Raw genomic sequence first — 11695 nt, 5'->3', positions numbered from 1 at the left:
ATTAAAACCTATTAGTGTTATGCAACGTGGTACTATCTTATCTTCGAACCTCATTTGTGTGAGAACTCGAGGGTGGATAATACACGCGCCGCTTCCGTCGTCTACCATTATTCTTTTCATATTAGTATCTGAAATACGTAAAGTAATAACAAGATCATCGAAATGAGGGAAAGTCAAACCGTCAGTATCTGACTTATCAAAGATGATATTGTCTCTGAGGTCGTCATATCGGTCGTGAGTGATCGACCACTTCAGTTTGTGTGTGGTGATGAACTTCACATGGTTGATCACTGCTTCATCGCCTTCGCTGATGATCATTTGGATGGTGCGGGCGGGGGAGGGTAGCTTTGGAGGGCCCTGGTGTTGTTCACGTCTGCAACCGAAGTTGGCTCGTCCACGGTCGCTCATCAGCTCCCTCAAGTGCCCTTGGTTCAGCATGTTTACTACCTCTTGCCGTAGAGCTATGTAGTCCTCGGTTTTGTGACCCCGCTCCTAGTGAAATTCACAAAGGACGTTCGACTTTTGGGTACTTGGGTCGGACTTCATCTTTTGTGGCCACTTCACCTTTGTGCCAAGTTTCTCTAGTGCGTACACTATTTCTAAAGGGGGAACACAAAAATTATGAGCAGATAAGAGTGGAGGCATACCTCTTTTGTTTCGCTAAGTCCCTGTATGTGGCCTAGACGACCCTTCTGCATGTTAAGAAGACGATGGGATGGCTGTTCTGACATAGGGTTGATGTCTTTCTCGGTTGATACGGGGACCTGACTGATCTCTTCGACTGTCATTACGACGATCTTTTCTCGACTCCGTTTGGACTAATGTCAACCGTTGGGTCAAACCGTTAAGGTCTTCCTTGTTAGCTCTCACCTCGGTGCAGTATGCATTGTGGATTTCTTCCCAAGTGGTGGGAGGGTATTTCGTGAGCCTGCTTAATAACTTTCTAGTTTCTCTAGACCCGTTCCTGTTCAACCCGTTCTGGAAAGCTGCTACCGCCATCCCTTCTGATATATTTGGTAGGCTCATTCTCACTCTATTAAACCGGGTGAGGAAGTCCCTGAGTCCCTTGCCAGGCTGGCTAATGACGAATATATCATTTACCCTGGCCTCCGTCTTTTTAGCCCCGGCATGGGCAGTGATGAACTTGTCGGAAATTTCTTCGAACGTTGTTATTGACCATGCCGACAATTGTGAGTACCAAGTTAGGCTCCCCTCGTTAGGGTTTCACCGAACTTTTTCAGACACACTGATGGTACTTGCGAAAGGTCGTTGCCCTTCACCGTTGTGACGTAATGGACGATGTGATCTTTGGGGTCTATAGTACCATCGTATATCTTCAAGTACAGTGACATTTTGAAGGTCTTGGGAATGGCATGTGGAGCAGATTCCTCATTGTACGGTTGTTCGACGAACCGGCCAACATCTCGTTTTGGTAGCAACTTTGGGGCGCCCGACATCTTATCAACCCTTTCTTGATGTTCCCTCATCTGGTCGTGGAGCGCCTTGTTTTCGTTTTCCATTTCTTCCATTTTCTTTAGAATGGCCGCAAACGCGTCATTATCTGCATCAATAGTGTTGTAAGTGTTACCTGTTTGCTGGGCGGGCTATTCGCCGGTGATCATTGTGGTATCGGCTTGTGTGGTGTTTCTATTCTCTCTTTGAACGCATTTGTCGAGTATGTTATTTAGAGTGCTTGTCAGCCACTCTTCCAGTAATTTTTTCACTGATTGTGGTGCTTCCTCAGCTGTAGACGTGGAGGCTCCCCTTTCGTGCGAGGCGGTTACACTTTCATGAGAAGAAGGTGAATTACTCCACCTGGGTGTAGCGTTGGGCGTCACGTTCTCATTATCTTCCCTGCCATCTTCGTTGATGGCGTTCAAAATGTTGGTAGTGATGCATGCTATTGCTTTCTGTCTTACATCTCCTTTTCCTGCCACTGTTAGTTTGTGCAAATGAAGAAGAGATGACTATTTCTTTTCTTGTTTTATCTAGACGGAACTAAAATTTCAACTAAAACCTCCCCACAGTCGACGCCAAATTGTTTGAGCAAAAAAGTATTAAACCTTTTAGTTAAACCAATTAATGATGAATTAAAGGGCAAGTCTTAGTTAAACTTAATAACTTCTAGACCGAATATAACAGGATACTCGCAAGGTGAACAATGCTAAAAAACGTTAAATAACGGATTTAATATTTAATGATTGATAGTGAATATGATAGCAAAAATATGTAATAAATGTAGATAATGACAATAAGTGTAATAAGAAAGGATCTACCACCCAATTATTGTATAATTGGAATGTTCCTTTCTCCCGTCAACGACGTGGAAATGTGAGAAGTAAAGATAGATATGAAATCTTCGGATCTTGTGAACAAAAATTGAACAACTTATGCCTGAATAATAAAATTAGTGAACAAGACAACTTTTGTATATTCTCTTTTGTCAACCTTTACAATGTGCTCTTGTCAAAAAGTCTAGATCCTTTTTGTTCTCTATCTCTTCTTATTTATAAGGGATATTCCCAAGAAATCCTAAAAAGTACAATATAAGGGATATTAAAGGGAATATTCCTGGCCCCCCTTTTCTGAGCACACCCTACCTTATAATTGCAGTTCCCGTTATGCATCCTCGGCAATGACCCTTACGAGGGCGACCCCTACATTATCGTGTCGTGGTTGACCCTGTCCTTGGCACGACTTATCTACAATTACCGAGTTGCCAAATTTTAACCAATACACTAATGCATATATTAATTATACTTATACGACAAGAAAAAATTGTTCAAGTGATAAGCTTTGTTCACCTTCAACTTTGCAATTACAGGTTTGAGTCATCGAAAAAGTAATGTGGTTATGTACAGCTCCTACAGTAACTTTTCTTATACAATCAAACAAATATCCCATCATTTATATATAAATTATTTTTATTTATATAAATTGACTAAGCATTATGTTATTTTATGCGAGAGTACACGTTAAAGTTTAATTTTCCTAAACTTTTCAATCAAACGACCCCCTAATATTCTATCTCACCAACTTACAAATGTTGGAAGGGAATAATAGGATCTATTCTACTTATTTCTTCCATCTTCCATGTGCAAGTACGAATACTTTTTTCTTTAAATCTCAAATAAAAATATAATATCTTTTTCAACGGCATCTTCCTATTTTCCCATTCTACCCTTTCTTGTCTCCATTTACTCTCCTTAAATAATTTCTTCTTGTCTCCTCAAAATAATTCAAAAGGACAAAATAAATAAATAAATAATCGACCCTCCCGCAGTTTCTTCTTCACACACACATCACCTTCCTCCTCACGGCTTTATCTTTTTCTTTGCAGATCAAGAACCAAAAAAAAAATAAAAAAAATTATATATACAGAAAACTGACTACGCGTTGAGAGCAAAGCAACTTAAAAATAAAGTCTTTACCACTAACTAAAGTCTCCATCTTTCAGTTTCTTTCACCTTATTCTATTCATTAGCAGCATCTTCACTCCTTCAGCCTATTTATCCAGAAAAAATATTTTCTTGATCTACTATTTTTGTGACCAGTTTTGTTTAATTTTAAGTAAACCAGCTGAAAATTCTGGTGCTTCTTGTTGTGATATTTTGTGGGGTTCATTTTCTGTTGTTTAAAAGCATAAAAGTAGTACTAAGTTTTTATTGTTCATGTCATAAAGGCCAAAGCTTTGTACTTTATGCTTGAGTATTCAAATGCTTAGTGAATTATTGTTAAGTATTATGATTTTGGTAGTCAAATAGATGTGTTAGTTCATTTTCTTAAGTTGTTGATTGAGCATTTGGGGTTTTGAAATGGGATCTGCTAATGGATTTTATACTGGAGAAGAGTTTAATTTAGAGACAAAATGGTTGATTGATCCAAAGCTTCTTTTTGTTGGTCCTAAGATTGGAGAAGGTGCTCATGCCAAAGTGTATGAGGGAAAGTAAGTTTGACTTTTTATTGAATCTTGACTTAGTAAAATTGTGTTTTTTTACTGATCTGTAAGAGTTGTTTGTTTATTTTAAGTAATAATACTGCAAGGTTCTATTTTTATTGGATTACTGTTTGATCTCAGAAAAACAAACTTAGTGCAGAAATGCATTGCGAGAGCTTGGTGCACTGTGCTGCCATTTACTGTTTGATTTCATTCAGCTAGTTCAATAGTTTGATTTTAGGATAATGTTTTGTTACAAGAATTAAGAATTTGTCCTTAATACTTAAGTGAAGGTGATTTGAAAGTGTGGCTAGTTAGTAAAGTTGATATTGCTTAAATTTCTGGTATGATGTTGTTTTGTGGTCCTTTAGTTACTTATCTCTCTTTTTTTTTGGTTGGGTTAATCGCAGATACAAAAACCAGAATGTAGCGATAAAGATTGTTCATAAAGGGGAAACGCCAGAGGAGATCGCTAAGAGGGAAGCTCGTTTCGGGAGGGAGGTTGCAATGTTATCCAGGGTTCAGCACAAGAACTTAGTGAAGGTTGTTTTTATGTTCCGAAACTTTGTTTGAATATGATCTATTTGATGAGTAATGATTAAGAGGGTTAAATTTGTGATGGATTTTGATTTCTTTTCTCGTTTACAGTTTATAGGAGCTTGCAAGGAGCCTGTCATGGTGATTGTAACTGAACTTCTTCTCGGTGGGACGTTAAGAAAATACTTGGTGAGCATGAGACCGAGGTGTTTGGATACGGCTGTTGCTATTAGATTTGCACTTGATATAGCTCGTGGAATGGAATGCTTGCACTCTCATGGAATCATTCATCGTGACCTAAAACCTGGTAACTTATACATATCCCTCTTCGGGAATATATATATATATATATATATATATATATTAAAGATTTAGACTATTCCAACTGACACTTGGTGCTTGTTGAGTTTGGTACACACACTCATTTAAAATTTTCACCGGGGTCTCAAAGTGCTTATTTTGACAGATTAGTTGAGACATGAATAGAGGTGTGGTCCGAAATTACCACTGATCTTTTAACTTTTATCTGGTCTTGATCTCTAGTTATGTTCTGTGAGTAATTCTTTGAAAATGGAAGCTAGTTAGTACTATATGGTACTAGATCACTAATAAACATTAACATTCTTACGGATAGAAAAAGGCAGTAATATCCCTTGTTGCGGCCTTTCTTTTGCCAATTATTCTGCTTATAAGAAAAAAAAGAAAAAAAGGTTTTCAAGTCTCCATTGGTGTTGCTACTCAGAAACTAGCTCTCTACCTCCACAAGGTAGGGGTAAGGTTTGCGTATACACTATCCTCCCCAGATCCCACATGTGAGATTACACTGAGTTTATTGCTGGTGTTGTTCTGATCCTATTTTTGTCTCTGGGTGAGTAGAACAGGATAATGTAAATATTGATAGTAATCTTAAGATGCTCTTCTATGGTGTAATATTACAGAGCTAGATTCTTGACAACACTACAGTACCCAGGTCAGTAGGAAGAAACTTTAACTGGAATAAATTCCCGGCAAGTGCTATAAAAGAAGATACTTTACCGATCATCCTTAATAGTACAGTGGTCTAAAAAATTGACCTTTACATATTTTCTTCTTCAAAGGTCTGGAAAATAATTTCTTAGACATTCTGATCCTAAATGAGAAGTTCACGTCGTTTTACTACAATTCTATCTCTCATGAGGGTGCATAACATTTTCTAAATATAAGCTTGTTTAATTTTCAATCTTTGGAAAACCTGAAAATAATTATAATAGTTTCTCTTTTGGCCCATTGGCTATTAGTATGACCTGGACTTGTCTAGGGTCAGCAATGGTTTCAAACTTTATGTCTTCGTTGCTAATTGAGGGCGTTAACAAACATTTATCGATATTTCTAAACTGTTAAAAATTACAATGCCTTTAGTAGCATAACCATGGATTTTTTCTTTTCTTTCTAAGATTTTCTGATTTGGTTCTATTTGCTTTTACTTCCAGAGAACTTGCTTTTGACAGCGGACCACAAAACTGTCAAACTTGCGGATTTTGGTTTGGCAAGAGAAGAGTCGTTGACAGAGATGATGACTGCTGAAACTGGAACTTATCGCTGGATGGCTCCAGAGGTTAATTCTTGAACCATTCTGCTTATTAATATATTTCCCATTCCTTTTCTCTTTTACCCTGTGGCTGCAGTACAACTGGCTTATCACTCTATTTTTGGTGGCAGCTCTATAGCACGGTCACTTTAAGACATGGCGAGAAGAAGCATTATAATCACAAAGTAGATGCCTACAGTTTTGCAATTGTCCTGTGGGAACTCATACACAACAAATTACCATTTGAGGGCATGTCTAATTTGCAGGCTGCTTATGCAGCTGCGTTTAAGGTAAATATCATATCGTCTCTCTGTATTGATTTTACCTTGTCATCTAGTTATCTCAATACTATTCTTCTGTTGGATCATCATTTGTAATTTTCCTGAATTAAAGAGGATGAGAGAGGTGGCATATGATAGCATTTAGTTGGTTCACAATTCACATCACAGTTGGACCACTGGGACACTTGTACAACTTTGGCTGAATGTGCTTAATTTACAAAGGTTTGTCCCACAGTTGAAGACTTAAAAAAAGTTGCTTTTGTCTGAAAGCACCTAACTTTTTGACTGAAGAACATGAAACGTGGATAATTACCATCCAGAAACTTGGGGCCCGGTGCCCCAGAGATTTGGTCTAGTGGTAAGAACATAACGCATGATGTGTGGGCGCGCGCCACAGGTTTGATCCCTACAACAAACAAAATCATGGTATTTAAATGGAAAAGGGTAAAAGGGGTGGGTCGTCATCAACCGAGTTTCGAACCGTGCACAGCTAGAGGATTCTGTGTTTAATAGTTGTTTGGTTTTGCTAAACCCAGTTTATACCTTTTGTGTTTTGCAGAACGTGAGACCAAGCGCTGATGATCTTCCGCAGGATTTGGCTGTAATTGTAACTTCCTGTTGGAAAGAGGACCCAAACGCTCGTCCCAACTTCACTCAGATAATACAGATGCTTCTACATTATCTTTCTGCAGTTTCACCACCAGAACCAGCTATACCACCAAGGATTTTCACCTCAGAGAATCACGTCTTGCCACCAGAATCTCCAGGTACCAGCTCGTTAATGGCCAAGTGCGATGGCTCGGGTGAGACCCCTAAAACACCAATGGAGAATCAGCCAAGAGGATTCTTCTTCTGTTTTAACCAATGTTACTGATCCCCAAGGGAAAGAAAAAACTGTTAATTAGCCGGAAGGTATTCCAAGTTCAGCTATATTTTAGGAAGCTCACAAAAAGTTTAGCCTATATGTATCGATAGATAACTTAGCTTTTGGTCTTTCTTTGTCTCACCCGCCACAACAAAAGGGTCGAGCGATTAGGGACCCTTTGGATTTAGCTTTTATAAGCCAGCCGGCCAGCCATGTAATTCAGATGTGAAGTTGCTGCAGGAAGATGCATGATCAAGACTCTCTTTTAACACCGAACGCGTTCTGACTTAATGTGAGGAGTTTCTGGATGCTGGAGTTGGGTTGCTGTGATGTATATTATAGTTGTAAAAAATAAGGTCCATCCAAAGGCCTGTACTCCAATCTTTTGTTTAACCTCAAATTGACTCTGTCATTTTGGTGCATTATTGAATTGCTAAATGCAGCTGTTCCATAGGAAGTTAGGAACTTTCTTACATTTCCCTTGGACGTTATATGAATATTTCAAGAACCATAAAAGGTTTGCACTACTAATGTAAACGATAACTAGATGTGGCAAAATTAACTCAATTTTTAGTAAACCATCAACTTGCTTGAGTTTAAACAGGTTGGATTATAACCTGATTGTTGACTTAACTCAACGGGTTGAACTCAAAATGATTCATCAAACTATTGGAAACAAGTCAAAACAGTGTAATCCGACGGGTGAAAATGCAAAGTTAAACTTATGTTTACCCGTAAAACGATGCAACTGAATTTGTAAAGTGGTTTATAGATAAGCGAATCGATTTGACCAAAAAGTAATAAAGAACTAAGATTAGAATTTAGAACTAACATTTAACGGCTAAAATTAAGGAAAATAACAAGTCTGGTTCCGAACTCGGCGTTTTCGAGAGTAGAAGTGGAAATAATAACAAAGCGATGATAAAAGTGTTAATTTGAGAGCTAAATAATAAAGTATGAGAGCAAAATAGTAAAGTATAGCTTGTGCATGCATAATGTTTTATCCCTTTACAATGGCTATTGACCCTACTATTTATGGCTTGACCCTACTAGGATCAAGCCTATCTTAATCTTAAATGAGAATAAAAGAGTCATTGATGAATATATAATTATAGGCCTTGAATGTAAATATTCTCTGCAACGGCCGCTCATTTAATATTAGCGAATATTCCTTCATTGAATGCTATCCGATGGCAAATCCTTGAACTCCCATCGTTTACTACGTTCCCTTCGGAACTTATCCAGCACCGGTCAGTGGTCACACATGTTGTACTCGTCATTAGTTGTTTCCTGACTCGTCCATTACTTACCTTCAGTTCCACGTATCATTTCATCATTGACCACATGTTATCAACCAATTTTACCCCATACAACTTATACATACAAAACCAAATTTACCTTCACTCCTAACGATAATTATTAATCCAATTTATTGCAAATATAACAGAAAAATAAGTTATAGGAATGGATGAGTATTTGAAAGAAAGGGATAGTAGAGGTTGGTAGACAAGTAAATGGATCAACACAAAATAATTAGGTCTTGGATCTTTTGGCCAGACAGTGAAAGTTAATGCTTTTGGTCCACCACAGAAATCACTCAATAAAAAACAAAGTTTTAGGACAAATGAATCAATCATTAGCATATACAGGACAGTCGGCTGTCGGCCCTATGGCACATAAAAATATTAAAATAAACGCCGTTGCCGGGGATCGAACCCGGGTCACCCGCGTGACAGGCGGGAATACTTACCACTATACTACAACGACTTTGTTGTTAGTGGTGGCATTGGAGTTTTATTATGATTAATTTATTGTACTTAATTCTAAAATAAATCATTATTAAGAGGTAAAAATGTAATTTTGCATCGAGTGGCAAGCAGCGAGTCGTTTCATAAATGGTACATTGGCATAATAATTAATAAAGCATAAATTCTACCTTTAAAATGTCAAGTGAAATTATGTGTTATACTCATATTTGAGCATTCAAGTGAGGAAAAGCAAAAGAGACTGCTTGAATAAGCACATTTTATAGTTTGATCGCCTAACTGAGGAAAAGGGTATTTTTCATGATCTGATTTTTTTTATTATATAAAAATAAAATAAAATTAAGGGCACGTAGCAGATTTTAGGGGGCATATAGTAGCTTCTAACATAAACTACATATTCACAAAAATTCAATACTTCCTATGATAATAGTCTAATACCAATGACACCGTGCTAGGAGGCGAGGACTACTTTTTATTTGGGAAAATGAAACTCTATAGCCGCTTTCAAAATAATAGTCGAAAAAGTATATTTTTTGTATATATGCATATATATTTTGTATGTTATGTATAAAAATTATAAAAAAAATTATACATTTTTCGGGTTCCAAATATAAATAGTTTTCGAAGCGGGCCAAAAGTGATAATACCTTTTTATTTGAGAAAATATCACTTTATGCCCATTAATTCCAAATTATTTACCCTTTAATGTTCAGACCCAAACTATTTACCACTCTTAACCATACCCCTCAAACTATTTACCGCTAATTCCATATGAGAAACTAACTCCCGCTTCCTTTTAGCTTCTCCAGGACAGTTGTGGCTGTGTCACCATGCCCAACTGGTAGTATTTTATTTCTTCTTATATTATATTAAATAATATTAATATAATATTTTTTTCTTATTCTCATTGAGTTCATTTGATGTGAACTCTAACTTAGCACTCTAGTCACGTAGATAAAGTGCGCTAAATCGATAAGTCGAGTCAAACCATTTTTATTTATCATAATCGATAAACCGCACTAATACCTTATGTAAGTTCATAATGAAATTTGATAGCATTTGGAGTTGATTTGAGGTGATTAGGATCGAAATTTTCAGCCGAAAATCGAAAAAGAACACAACTACCCAATAGTATACTACTACGGTATACAATATGATGGAGTATATAGCTATACTATAACAGTATACTATTATAGTTTACAATATACTGCAACGATATATTGTAATAATCGAAGAAGAACACAGTTACCTAATAGTATATCGCTACAATATACAATATACTATAGGAGTATATAGTTATAATGCAGTAGTATACTATTATAGTATACAATATATTTGTTATAGTATACTGTAACAATATGCAATATACTATAATAGTATGCTGTAATAGTATAATATACTATAATAGTATACTTATTACCCGTAAATTCACTTGCCTTTTCCCTTTTAATTTGCTTTAAGTTTTTACCCAGCGTGAGGGGCAAATTGAAAATGCAAAAAATAAAATAAAATAGTATGCTATATAGTGTAATGGTATACTCTTACAATTGGATTCTTTTAGAATTTTTTGAAATTTTTATTGACAAGTAATATTATTTCAGTTTAATAATTGAATTAATTTTTTTTAACTCTTTGCGTACAATTGTATACCATGTTGGTATAGCTATATACTATACTAACATTATATGTTAGTTAATATTTTTTGGTTGTATTAGCTACATTTAATTGGTACATAATTTGATTTTCTTTAGTAATAATATAAAAAAAAGAATAATAAAAAATAGTGAAAACAGTAAATGAAATTAGATTATGAAGAGAAAAAGAATATAAAAAAAGAAGTTAGATGAAATTAGGAAAGGAAAAAAGAAAAAAAAAACGAGAAAAAAGAAAAGGAGAAAAGAAAAAGAAAAAGAAAGAAGCATAGAAATAAAAAAGAATTGGAGAATAAAGAAAAAATTCCCCACAAAAACTACTATGAATAGGAAATGTAATTAATTTATGAATAGAAAAATAAATGAATAGACAAGAATAAATAATTTTATTTTTTAGGTAATTGTGTCAAAATCCCTTTTTATTAGGTCTCTGCGTAAATTATTGATGGAAGACAAAAAAGTGCATCTTACAAAATGGAGGGGTAATTTAATAAAAAAAACAGTGCGTGCGCATCTGTTCCAAGGAACACGTAAAAAGGAGGGCATTTTCCTATGTGCAATTTTAAGTTTTGTATAAATGGAATCGTTTTTTAATTTCCAGTTTCGACATGCAGATTTCTCTTTTTCCTTCTCTTAACTTGCGTCTTTAAGAATGTTTTTTAATTAATACAGTCTAGAGACAGTTTTTAACAACATTACTATATATACAAAAATAAAGTGTCATTTATAAAACATTTCATGTAAGAATAAAATGACAATAATAACAATGACTATCAGAAGACGTTTATTGGAGTGAATATATAGTGTCATTTATAAAACATTTCATGTAAGAATAAAGTGTCATTTATAAAACATTTCATCTACAACCGATATGCTCTCTGCAGTGAATCCTTCTCTTGGATTTTCTCTTGTTATCCCAACTAGTATACTTACCCGCGCGATGCGCGGATCATTACAAATAAAAACAGTACGGTGAGAGATAGTAGAAACCGAGGTATATTATAGACTAAATTTACCGACTGCATTCAAAAAAATAAAATAAAATAAATAAATAAATGAACTTTCATCTTATGTACTCATGCAAAGGTCA

At 35.7% G+C, this 11695-nt stretch overlaps 1 protein-coding gene and 1 non-coding gene across 3 annotated transcripts; one reads left to right on the top strand and one right to left on the bottom strand.

The window, feature by feature from the left end:
• The first annotated feature begins 3236 nt into the window (after positions 1–3236).
• On the top strand, positions 3237–7644 carry LOC104245230 (serine/threonine-protein kinase STY13). Of its 2 annotated transcripts, XM_009800811.2 has the most exons (7): positions 3296–3946; positions 4348–4480; positions 4586–4781; positions 5944–6068; positions 6173–6331; positions 6882–7234; positions 7345–7644. In XM_009800811.2, the coding sequence occupies exons 1-6, from the start codon at positions 3816–3818 to the stop codon at positions 7194–7196; spliced, it is 1059 nt and encodes a 352-aa protein (XP_009799113.1). In that variant the 5' UTR covers positions 3296–3815; the 3' UTR covers positions 7197–7234; positions 7345–7644. The 2 variants fall into 2 exon arrangements, with proteins under 2 accessions (XP_009799112.1, XP_009799113.1); XM_009800810.2 differs by having other exon boundaries at positions 3237–3946; positions 6882–7644.
• A 1238-nt stretch (positions 7645–8882) lies between these two features.
• TRNAD-GUC (transfer RNA aspartic acid (anticodon GUC)) lies at positions 8883–8954 on the bottom strand. The gene has a single exon. It is a non-coding gene; the product is annotated as a tRNA-Asp (tRNA).
• Between the last annotated feature and the right edge of the window lie 2741 nt (positions 8955–11695).

This window comes from Nicotiana sylvestris, chromosome 2 (genome assembly GCF_000393655.2).
Source record: "Nicotiana sylvestris chromosome 2, ASM39365v2, whole genome shotgun sequence".
NCBI classification, from domain to species: Eukaryota; Viridiplantae; Streptophyta; class Magnoliopsida; order Solanales; family Solanaceae; genus Nicotiana; species Nicotiana sylvestris.
Note: the sequence above shows the minus strand (reverse complement) of the source record. Positions and strands in the feature narration are given on the sequence as shown.